Source organism: Mus musculus, chromosome 5 (genome assembly GCF_000001635.26).
Source record: "Mus musculus strain C57BL/6J chromosome 5, GRCm38.p6 C57BL/6J".
Lineage (NCBI taxonomy): Eukaryota > Metazoa > Chordata > Mammalia > Rodentia > Muridae > Mus > Mus musculus.
In genome coordinates, this window is record NC_000071.6 from 97,966,427 (window position 1) to 97,979,601 (window position 13,175).

General features: G+C 37.0%; 1 protein-coding gene across 1 annotated transcript in view; it reads right to left on the minus strand.

Annotated features, from left to right (window-relative positions):
* The window catches only part of Antxr2 (anthrax toxin receptor 2), a 146,330-nt gene that overhangs the window by 81,739 nt on the left and 51,416 nt on the right, over positions 1–13,175 (minus strand). Inside the window, exons 9-10 of the mRNA NM_133738.2 lie at positions 11,175–11,273; positions 8,895–8,964 (exon numbers count right to left, since the gene is read on the minus strand). Coding sequence (NP_598499.1) covers positions 8,895–8,964; positions 11,175–11,273 — 169 coding nt within the window. The remainder of the gene's footprint in view (positions 1–8,894; positions 8,965–11,174; positions 11,274–13,175) is intronic.

Sequence of the window (13,175 nt, forward strand, 5' to 3'; positions counted from 1 at the left end):
TATTCTTGTCAGGGTAATCTCATCCACTCTTCTTTAAGAGATGAACAGAAACTGGCTGGAAATGTTCATAATGCAAACTTAGAGTCCAGCAAAAGATTCACAATTTTAGCACTTAGAGTGAGATAAGAGCCCAAGATGAAGTTTGAAAATTATGATTATGTCTTCTCATAGAAGAAACACATGTTGAGACCTTAGTTATCCAAATAACTATTTATCCACAAACAAAATTCTAGTATAATATGACCAAGACTCGATAAAGTGGAAACAAGGTACACAGATAAGAAAATATCCATAAGCTTTTTTAATATATACGATCTTTGTTGTGTTATAAAAAGATAGAGAGAAGCCAGGGATATGCTTGGTTTAGGCACACTAAACCAAGTGTGGGAGAAGGGGGTGCCTCTGCGAGCCCATGCTCAGCCAATCCCCAAGGTACCAGCCACCGGATGATACAGTATAGAATAGAGGGAAGTTAAGGGGGTAGGAGAGAGAGAGACACACAGAGAGAGAGAGAGACACAGAGAGAGACAGAGAGAGGAGGGGAGGGGAGGAGAGGAGAGGAGAGGAGAGGAGAGGAGAGAAAAGAGAAGTAGAGCCCAGCCATGACCACATGAAAAGAGGGGGGAAGGGAATGGGGAAAGAAAGGGTAAGGGAGCAAGAGTAGAAGAGAAGAGAACAAGAGAGTGAGGAGGGGGCAAGAAGCTCCTTTTATAGTTAGTCAGGCACACCTGACTGTTACTAGGTAACTGTGGGGTGAAGCCTACACGAAATGCCAACATTCCTCACTGAAATAACAAAATACACATTAGCAGCAGGATCCAGGCCAAACGGTCAACAACAGCAGTCATGAACTGAGTTTTTCCAATCATCCAGAAACATTAGTTCATTCTCACGAAGTCCATTGGCACTGTTTCCATTGTGCAAGTCAAGAAAGCGAAGTTTCCAAAGGTAGCTCACCAGAAGCTCTGACTCTGCGATCCAAGAACCTCCTCTTAGCCAACATACCTAATCTTAGTCCTCCACACATGTTTTAGGGACTTATAGTTAAATTAACATCATAAACATTAGCCTAAGAGTCCTTATCCAGATTTTTTTTTATAATCATAATTTTCATGCTTAACTACAGTAACTTTTTTCTATAAATGGGATACTTGTTCTTGAATATATAATTATGAATAGTTATAATTTTTAGAAAAGAATTTCAAAATTGTTGCAAACATGAAAAGCACAGTTGTTTCCACTTATGAATTCTATTGTTCCTGTAGAGGGAATCCTTAAATTCCTGGTATGGTATGGCATTGTCATGAAGCCATTGATGGCCCCAAGCACAAAGGTAGTTAAAGGTTACCCTCCAGCCTAAAGCTGATACTTGGAGCGTCACTTGTCCCAAGATTGCAATGTACATAGTAGGTGTTTTTTTTTTTTTGTCACATGTTAGTTATGTCCTTTCTCTCAACTCCAATACACTGTTCAATCCTATCCCTCTATCACTTCTACTTCCAATTAGTATGCATCTGGCAATGGAATCCAAATTCTCAGTTATGAGATCAAATTATGGTCTATAACATTAAATAAATATTGTATTTATGTAGTTCAGGACACAAATGGGCTGCAAAGGCACAGTTCATCTTTATTTGTCCCAAATGTGCACATGATTTGAAAAAGCAGGCATATTAATAAAACATGTTGGAGAATCTAGAGCCCCAAACTTGAACTTGTGTCAATCTAGTCTTAATATTCCACCCCTAGCCTGTAAAAGTGGGGAGTTGTATCTATGTCAGAGTTTCTCCACGGAAGAGATTGACAACATACAGGGATGTTCCTTGTAGTGTGTATAACTCAGGAGCTCTATGAAGTCTTATAATACCTGATAATAGAAGGATTTTCAAAGCATCAATGTGTTTTTATAATCTTATTAAAGCCACTTGAAAAAACAGCATAGACAATATAGACTATAGAATTAAATAGAATATAGAAGCAAACATACATACAAGATCTTTCCCTTAAGAATTACTAGTCTACTGACATAAAAATATAGTAGCTAAAGTGTCAAAAATTACTCCAATCTAATTTCATGTAGACTATAAAAAACCTTTCTTATATAAAGAAAGTTTGCAGTTCTATTTCCTGTTATAAAACATCTTATTAAACCCAATATTGCAGATTTCTTTATTGACTTTTGTTTATATATCCATATATCCATGGATATACTAAAATCATACTCCAAACTGGTTGATGAATGTTTGCTAATATCAATCTCTCTGTCTTTTACTAATTAAAGCAACAATGGCGTTTGAATTGACTAAGGCACCAATAATAAAAGGAGCTCAGCCAAACTGGGAGATGCTTAATATAATGTGAATAACAAAATGCATCACAGTGTAACTGAAGGGAATACACACAAAACTTTACAATGGAATGTGACTGAGGTCATGTGAAACAGACATGAGCACAGGTATTCTATGCAATTGAGGCACAAATAACTGAGGCTTGTTGTCAGCAAAACATCAACTAGAAGGTTTGTACTTTTTCCGGGCATCTCAATATGTTGTCCATACCACACTTAAAATAGATTTTCAAAGTAAAAGACAAAGAAACCTTTAAAACATTATCACAGTACAAAGATTTTTGAATTATATTTTCATGGTCCCTGGTACTCAATTAATAGCTGATAAAGTTAAATTCTTTTACAGGAGAAATTAGTAAATAGTGCTCTGACTTATTGTTGACTAAATAAAATCAATTAGTCCTGAGAGTCACGGTGCCTTAGTGCACCTGCAGATATATGAGTAATCCAAAATAGGAGGGAGAGGGCTCCATGCTGTTAGAGGCGCTCTGATCTAAGAAGTATCATATGTCACGAAATATGGTTAATATTTAAACCTACAGTAACCTAGTTGAAATAGGTGAATTTGTTCCCAACAGACAGACAAACAGACAGACAGACAGATAGACAGTAGACAGATGCATAGCTTCTGGGAAAGATTTCCGTTTTACAATCCATTAAAGAGAATTTTTTAAAAAGTAAGTGAAAATGTTAAAGACTTTCACTGGAAGCCCTAAATAATTTACCTCCAATTTGCACACACTGAAAATTAAACTGGCAACCACTCAAAGAGTTATTAAAATTGGGGTCACTTCAGATATTCTGAAGCAAGCACTGCCATTGAATCCTCTGCAGAGCGTTCTTTGCAGTAGCTTTGAAAATGATGCAGATTTCAAGTTGAAAAGGGTGGTCTTGGATTTGTGAGCCGTCCAAATAAGCCACTGCAAGTTACGGGCACAGGTGTAAGTTAACGTTCTGTCTAATTATGTTCATTAAAAATATTAAAGGGATTAAAGGAATTAAATAATTTCTTTTTATTTTACAGTTACATATGTATTTGACCAAAACAAAATTACAGCCAGCAAGACTGACAGCTTTGAGGAGAAGCCAATGCATATCCAGTATCGTATGAACGTTCCCATGTAAGGCACACTGTAAATGCCTCTAATGTTGCATTAGCAACAACTCCTTTTTAATAAGCTGGTGAATCTTAATAAAACATTAAATGTATACACATATATATGTATGGGTATATATGTATATATGTGTGTACATATATGTATATGTGTGTTTACATGTGCACATATGTATGTATATATGTAGATATTAATAATCCCCTTTAAGCATTTTTTTAAATGTCACATTTCTGTCATCATTAAATTGATAAGGTAAGTTTTGTAAGCAAGTATGCAGGAAGCTCTAAGTGCATACTTGAAATATTTCCTGTTCGTCATCATTTTCTAGTTTTCAACGCACGCACTAAAGCCATTTCAGCTTTTGAAAATATCTTCCTTACAATATGATGGAAAGTGCTTCTCTTTACCTGCTAGTCTTTCCTTCTCCTTTCTTTGTAGTAGAAAAGAATAAGTCAAATCCTTCCCATGATAGACCTCCTGATGCTTGATGAGGCCAAGTGGCCATCACTCAGGAGCCACGCCTTCACTCAGACTTGAAAGCATGTGATTTAACGTTCTCAATTGGACAATGTCTTGAGAGACAGACATACATGTGTTAAATGACAATGCCTGTAGCTATATCAGATACTCGGGAAAGAGATACAATGCTGACCAAGTAAATATAACATAACATGCCAATTGGTATACTCAGAAGACACTATGCTATGAAAAAAAGGAGAACATCCCATGATGGGAGAAGATTAGAGTAACAAAAAAGATCTTCAGTTTAACTTCCTTCATCAAGATTCTAATGGGTATAATCCAAATAAAGGCATAACTGATGTCCTGGTATCCAGGATGGCAAATTAAATCATCAAGTCTCATTCTTTACAAGAAAGAACAGATTGAATCAATAATGTTTGTATCACCTGCTGCCAACACAAAGGATCTAGGGACTGCACAGATATAGATACACACACATATGTGGGTATGTTTTTGCAAAGAAAGAGAAGCTTGGTAAAAAGCAAAATTCAGCCAACTAAGAAAAAAATAAATCAAATTAGTCAATTGGATGCCAGACAAATTAGGCTTAATATTGAAAAGTAACAACGTTCAGGAAAAAAATTTTTAACAAATTTTCAAGCCCAGCCCTCACCACCAAGTCACTGCACATCCCAAAGATCCTGTATCAGATCGTTGAAATGACCCGCATCTACCATCTCTATCTTCAAGGACTCTGTCTGTGGCTTCCCACACTGCCTTGTAAGAAAAATAATGCTATCACTTTCACTTGATTTAGATATTTATCTCATATTTGCCAGAAGATTCTGGCCAATGTTTTTGCGAGCGCATTAAACTATACCATATGCCTCCTTAAGTCATCCTTATCAAGCAAGCTGTAGATTAGGGCTCTGCCTCGTGTTCTGTTCTGTTTTTCTTTCTTCACAATGTGTTTATGTATGTTTACCCAATTTATTCTGTTCTTTTTGTCAAATTACAGGTTTGAAATCTCAAGTATTCCAGAGCAGCCGTGCTATTGTTGCTGTCTCCCGGAGCACAAGGTCAGAGGTCAACCTCTGTGATGCAAGCATGTGTAATGATTGCATAGCATACCTGGAGCCTGAGATCTAGGATAGGGACCAGTCATATTTAAACTCAAAGAAGGCATCTTACTATAGATAAGCAACTGACACAAATAAACTAAATAATCTACAAAAAAATTGCTAAGGTAATTTTCTTAAGTATATGAAGTTTTTATAAAAGAAATTATATCCAATGAGAAGAGTTGGAAAAACCCAAGTACTTTCACATTTACTTTATTTCCCATTATCCTAAGACATTGCTCATCTTATCCAAAATCTCTATCGAGTAAATTTGGTAAACACTGATCTATTTCAAAGAAGCTGCTCAAAACCAATCAGCAGGGTTATTCCTAGCTAGGAGCTGCATTGGGCACTTTCAATTTCTCTGTTTTGAAACTTGTTCATTAATTAAATTTGCAATCTGACCAATTCATCCTTACTTCGAATGCATCCTGATCATTCTTTCTCTCCCCCGTCAACACCACACATCCCTTTCCCACATTTGAGTTTTTGTAACCTGTTTTTACTTTGTAATATCAATATTTGAATATAAGACATCTTAGCTATTCTGATGAGGCAGGCTCTTAGTCCCACCTCCCAGAAAACATCCATCTTAGCCCTCATTTAAATCAAAATCCATAAGCACATTTTAAAAAATGCATCACAAAGAGGAGAGAAGGAGTAACGGAGCAGGCTAATGAGCTGAGGCGCGTGTGTGGGGGTCAGCTCTGAGACCATGCATCTGCCTGTGAGGCTCTCTGTCTAGAACTACTTCACTAGTGAGTTGTTAATTATTTAGGTGAGAGAAGAGGGGGACCCATCACCACATCTGTCACCCTCACACAGGACAAGCCTCCCTTCACTGATGGGCCAGATGTGTTCATTTGAAACACAGACTAACTAGCTATTTAATGGGTTTGAATCTTTAGCCAAAAGGTAATTAGGCAAACATATTAAGTATCAGCCGCCTTACAAGGCTAAACTGTCTTGGTTCTGCTGATTTTAATTCAACCCTGTAAGAACTGGCCACGTACAAAAAGGATCGGAAGAGAAGTCAAGGCAAAGAAAATATTCTAAATGATGTGCAGCATAGGAAGTAGAGAATACAATGGTATTTCCCAGCAGCCAGCATATTTACAAACTTCTCTGAAACTTTGCCTTGGTTATTAGCTAGAGTCAGATACCAAAATAAAACAAAATAGTACAAAAGCAATTCTTTTGGATGAGTCTCCATCCCCAAACATTTTCTACCTACAAGCAAAATATCAACACCAAAAGCTAAATAAATGACTGGTTTTTTTTGTACCCAACATTTATCATTATGTGTGAGGTTTGTAAAACTCATGTATCTGAAGTATTTATCCTGTCTGCAAAGCATTAAAGAATGTAAATAGTTACTATGTTACATTATTCAAAAGGAGGCACCTGGGAGAGAGCAGGTAGATGTGCCTGCTGCTGAGCCTGAGGACTTGAGTCTGATCCCTGGGATACTCATCATAAAGGGGAAGCCAAAATCCATCCTATGACCTCCACATGAACATAGCAGGCACATATGGACACATATGCACAGTATACATGCATACAGAGGTAAGCAAAAGTCAAAGTAAATATTTTTTAAAATTTAACTAATATATGGCATATAATATGTATAATTTCACTTTGTAACTACATAGAAGAGTAAACTCTCTCCTTTAGTATCCACTTATTTTAAGGTTTCGTGATTTTATGTTCTTGCCAATGTTATGTCCCCCTAAAATAAAATTCTGACCATTTTCTCCTAGCTGCTAAAGGCCTCTTTCATCAGGAATAGAATGATCTCCTTTAACTTTTTGTATTTATTGGTTAACTTTTTTTTCTTTGAGGAAAAGTTAACCACCTTTCAGCAATCAATCAGTACTGAGTGAGTTTGCACTAAGGCAGGCACTGGGCCATGCAAGGGCGTCTACAGGAAATGAGACTTACAGCATTTATCCTAGCAATAACCATTAAGGATTTGGGGGAAAATCAAGAACATGTAAAGAGACTGAGGAGGCTTCTGGGTAATAGTAAGTACAAAGGTGACATTGGAACAAGACTTGAGATAAGAGAACATTATTCCATGTAGAGGGACTAGCAAGGAGGAAGTATAAGCTGTTGAGTTAAGAGACAGAAAAAAAAAAGCAGTGGTGTGGCCATAGCTGAGCAGAGAAGCAATGAAGAGAGGAGGTCTGAGGAGTGAGGGTTTGGGTCCTAGAGAAACATAGGAAAACTGTCAGCTCTCCTTTACCTTTGTGTGGGATGAGGAAATTAGTCCCAACAATCCTACCTGGAGGGGCAACTAACACAATCTATCTATTCCAGTAGGATCACTGAAGCCAAAGTAGAAACATAAAGACCAACAAAGAGATTAATGATGTTGGCAAGAGATAATGAGGACTTTGCCCAGATGGAGCAAGCTGATGTTGAATGTTATGGTCCAAAATTAGTGCTGAGTGAGTTCAAGATAAACTGTGCATGAAATAAGAATGAATCAATTATAATTCAAAGAGTTTTTTATCTGAATGACAAAAAAGATGTTATGATCAATGTGAAGACTATAAAATATAACTTAGGGACAAACTGAGCCAAGTGACATGAATACCAGCAACCAACATGAAACTCCAAGTTCAATTAAATAAGTCCAAACTTGAGTGGTTTGACATGCCTAATACAAGATCACTGAATTCTACTGTATACTTGGGGCAAGATGATGTCATGAAAAACCAAACTATCATAAAGCCCAATGCCTGTCTAAGTAAGTTATGGGCAGGTCATTACTGATGCTAGATTATCAGGCATAACACACACACACACACACACACACACACACACACTGAATATAGTCTAAGTTCTGAAGTAAGATAATATAGCCCATTTGATCTATTTAAAACACAAAAATGAAACTGTTAGATTGTTTTAGCTACTGGAAATGCTGTCCAATAGCTATATTGAATACTTTCACAAAAAACAAGTTCTCATGCAGACTGCAAAATACAAAAACTATTCTGTTTGATTCCATGAAGGAAAAGATAATCTTCACTGTGTGAACACTGCTTTTGACTTGAGATTATGCGTTTAGTGTTTACTATGTTTATGCTTTATGGAAAATATCAGCATTAAATAATTCCATCAGGTGCGTCAGCACTACAAACAACTGCACTCATTAATATCAAAGTAGAGAACATCTCAACTTTTTAGAAATATTTGCTGCATACTAAAGACTATAAGAAAAATCAGAGAGAAATACCGTGACTATTAAAATTATTTTTGCATTGACGGTTTAAGTAAGAGTCTTTGTTCTTCATGGTCTACTGTCACAGAAAAGGAAGAGGGAGCGTAGGATTGACTGAAATGCAAAATAAAGCACAAATTAATATGTACCATGAGCCTCATTCTACTTGCTTTTATATTTAATATTTATTCAATTCCATAGCAAATATTTAAAATCTTACTTTGGAACACCTAGGTTTCCTAGGTGTTTGTGTGTATACATTCACTACTATAAAGGTCAAATTAACGGGTGAGTGACCCTGGTTATGTGCAGGCCACTGAGTAAGTTTGAGGCCAGCCTGGGCTATATGACACCTTGTACTCAAAAGACACAAGAAGGAAACAAAATTACCAGTGTGCAATTGCTGTTTTATGGGAATCTGTTGCATGTTTTATGTTTGGTTTTTATTTGGTTGCTATTTGTTTTTAAGTGAAGAAAGGCTTTTATGTGGTAACACAGAGAGAGAGAGAGAGAGAGAGAGAGAGAGAGAGAGAGAGAGAGAGCCCCTCACAGAGCAGAGCAGTCACCAGTCACTCAGGAGCCAGGAATCCATTTTGAGTTGTCTTTGTCAATGCACTTACTCTCCATCTTTGTTCAGGACAGGTGCAGGACAAAGGATGGAACTTGGCTGAATGCTCACTGGCTTCTCACCTAAAATGTAGAATATCATTTGGTTAATAACAAGATGCACATCACTAACACAGTCTCATTTTTAAAGAACCACACATTCTACAATAAGAACTCAGGTGGTGAATATGAGAAAGGTATATATATACATATATATATACACACACACACATATTTAAAGTATGGCTAAAAAGGCAAAAGAAAAAGAAAATCAAAAAATGAAGAGTTACAAAATCTTGATACAAAATTATGGTAAATCAAAAATTAGATTTCTTCGCTAAGATAATAATATACAATTATAAATATAACTTTTTATCCTGAATGTTTCAAATACCTAAGCCACTCAAGGGCAAATTAGATATTATATCTAAGAGACAAAATTTAGGATGAATGAACAAAGGAAGACTAGGACTTAAGTATAAATAAATTTGATAAGATAGCTGTCTCTATAACATATAAGTACACCTTATCAAGCTAGTTGCTTAAACTCCCTTAGAGTTTTAACAGTATGTGTGAAAATTCATCAAGGAGTGGAACTATTGAAGAAATTTACATATACAAATGGATCATCTCAGAATGTGAATAATGAAAATACTCTTTCACCTCCATGTATTTGAGAACTGAATTCAATAAACTGAATCTTACCAATGTCTATATTATAATCAAGCCAAATGTGCAATCAAAAAGAGTCATATAAACCCAGCACTTTCATACTAATAACTACTGAACAGAAATAAAGTTAGGTTTCTCAACTGTGTAATTTGTTATGCATATTTTACAAGTATCATTTTGCCTTAACAAATGGTGTTCCTCATACAGAGAAAAGAGATTGCTGCCCATATTCACTAAGCTGAGATGCTCACCACTTTAATCTAACAAGCACATACTGACAATTTGCTGTGTGGCCAAAACTATGCTAATACCATCAAACAAACAGCAGAGTTATAGATTCATCTCTTTAAAACAGCTCTACCAGAGTTCATTGATTTTAGAGGCCAAAAGCCAAAATACCCATTGATTGAAAAGACCATTTTACTATTGAACTAACATACACAGGAAAGTAAGACCCACTGATGGGCAGACTACCACTCAACTCAGTTCTAGAGAACCCTGGAGGTATAAAAGGCCAACAGCACAAAAATCAAACCAAATGACAACACAAGCAATTCTTCAAGAAACTGAAAAGTTACTTGATATTAAGTATTGAGAAGGGATGGCAAAACCCAACAATAACACTAAGGCAACAGGTAGTGAAGTTGTCTGACACAATTGCATTTTAAGCCAAGAGTAGCAAAATATAAGTCTGGACAAAGGGCAATTTGATCACATGACTGATGAAGTTAGTCCAAACAGATTCAGATATTTTAACTTTCTTTCTTTTCTTTTCTTTTTGTTTCTTTTTTTTTTTTTTTTTTTTTTTTTTTTTTTTTTTTTTTGGTTGTTGGTTTTTGGGTTTTTTTCGAGACAGGGTTTCTCTGTATAGCCCTGGCTGTCCTGGAACTCTTTGAAGACCAGGCTGGCCTCTAACTCAGAAATCCACCTGCCTCTGTCTCCCAAGTGCTGGGATTAAAGGCGTGCGCCACCACTGCCTGGCTTTTTGTTTGTTTGTTTGTTTTTTTAAACGTTCATCTCTGCCTGTTATTAGCTGTTTCACCACAGGATGGTAATTCATACATCAAAGACCATCTTCTGAATAATGAGATTACTGAGAACAGGGTCTAGTGTTTATTAAGTCATGAGCAAGTATTACCTCTATGAAATAATTATTGTTATTCATATTATTATTATAGAAGCTTTATTTTTTTCTCTAATGAAAAACTGTAGCATAGCTGATTTTAATTGAATGAGAAAAAAGAAAGGAAGGAAGGAAGAAAGGAAGGAAGGAAGGAAGGAAAAGAAAGAAAGAAAGAAAGAAAGAAAGAAAGAAAGAAAGAAAGAAAGAAAGAAAGAAAGAAAGAAAGAAAGAATATTTTAGGTTACAGAGATGGCTCAGAGGCTAAAAGCACTTGCTGCTTTTCCAGTGGAGGTGGGTTTGAGCCCTAGCACCCACATAACAGTTTACAACCATCTATAACATGTCTTCTTCTGGTCTCTGCAGACACTAGGCACAAACATGTATAGGCGAAACACTCACACACATAAAATAAAAATAAATGCTTTTTAAAGAAGAAAACATCCTCAAGATTATGCGCAACAAAGACCTTTAGGTGACACTGGCATTCCTGGGGACTTACTCTTTGTATATGTGCTGTTTGCAGTGAATGTACAGAGGACACTGCCATCGTGACTGATCGACGTGACTGCTCTTCCAGTCAGAACAACTTGAAATTTCTCTAGAGATAAAAAAGAAAAAGAGAAAGAAAGAAAGAAAGAAAAAAAGGTGAGCCTGTAACCAATGGTTTTTTTTTTTTAAGATCAGCCACAGTTTCGGGAGCCTCAGCACATATTTCCGCACTCGATCCTCTCCACCAATAACCGTGACTTTACGACTCCAGCCAAGCTTGCTTCCTTTAGACGCTCTAGGTAGAGATAGTGGAGATGGCATTCATTGTCGCACGAAGCTTCTACTTTGGTTTTTATTAGAGTGTTTTCCAGTAGTAACCCAGGTATTAGAATTAAAATATAGCAATAATTACCTGGCTTATTTCTGTTCCCCCAATTCTATTCTTATAGGCTTTTCAAGAAAGAATGTGCTCTTTCTCTTTTCTCTCTCAGTCACTAAGTTCAGGAAGTAAATAAAACAAACAACTTGTCAACCTGTTTTGTCTTACAGTACAACAGACGTTCTGCTGTTTGGATTACTGGCAGCCGTGACAGGGACTAGAGGAATCTGCTTTACTGTCTCCCTATCTACAATGTCTAAAGACACTGAATTTTAGAAAAGGAATGAATATGAAAGAATATGCTAGAAGAAAAGTTGGCAGACCCAATCTCTCAATGGGTAGAGAAGACGTGCTGTGTGACTACAATCGAATATGTTAGCAATCCCAATGGTGATGGCCTCTTGTCCCAAAGGCAAACTGAAGTAAGAGAAATGTTACAGAGTTGATCTGAGTAAATTACAATTTAGGAATTGGGCAGCAAAGGGAGTTTGGGAGCCCCACCAAAAAAAAATCAGCAAGGCTCTTCTAGAAATAACATAGGAAAAATGCAAGTGTACACACATATGTGTACACTCACACACATTCACATCATAGATCTATCTTGTGGGAAAGTTCCTAGTTTAATAGTATAAATATGTTGGTTGAACTGAAGATCTGGGGTTTTGGGGTTTTGTTCTTATTTTTCAACGTGTATTAAATATATAGCTCAGATTTTGTTGAAGTTTACAAACCAGGCAAAATCACTTGTGATGCCGAAATGGACCTTTATACTCAGAGTTCCTTCAGGTTAATTCACCCTAACACCCTCTATCTTTCTGGACTTCTCCCTCCTACCACCAAGCCTGACACACTGTCACCAGCTACCAAAGCAAAGCCTACCGGCCACTCTCCATTCACTGCGTCATCAAAAGAGAAGTACTCATATGTTCTAACAATGTGCAGGCATACCTAACATGTAATTCAGTAAGAGCATAGACACTGTTGTCAGATGGACAAGGATCTAAAGGACAATGACTCACATATACTGAATCTCCAAACCTGCCTCTGCCTCACTTTCTCCATCTGCAAACTTGGATTATACAACTCCTGAAGAGCAATGTTAAAGTGACTAAGTAAAACTGTAGATTCAAGGAACATGGCTTGGAAGGCTCAAGAAGGGATGTAATAAAGACAAGCTATTATCTTAATGTAGTTTCCACCTACTTGCCTATGTTTTTCCTAGAAAACTAATGCTCTCCATCCTTAGAAAAGACCCCACTGCTCTGGAATGTCCCCGTGCATGTTTCCTGCTCCCTGTCTCGATGATCATGTATTAGGGAGCTAAGGGATGCAGGGCTAGACAGCACATCCATCCGGTAACCACGATGTTCTGTGATAATTTACATATGATAAATTCCCCTTCTCCTTATTCAGGATGGGACTTCTTTTCTCCTTTTCTAAAAAAAGTTGTGCTAAAAAGAACTCTAGGTCAACTTGAAGAGGAAAGTCGGCTGGGGAGAAGCAGACTGCCTGGGCAAGGATGTCTGGGAGGTGAGAACCTGAACCTGCTTTGAGAAGCAGCTGATGAAGTCGCCTGCTTCCTTCCTGCACTCTGCCCCTAAGTCATTTCCCTATGAGCCTGGAGCTTGCAGA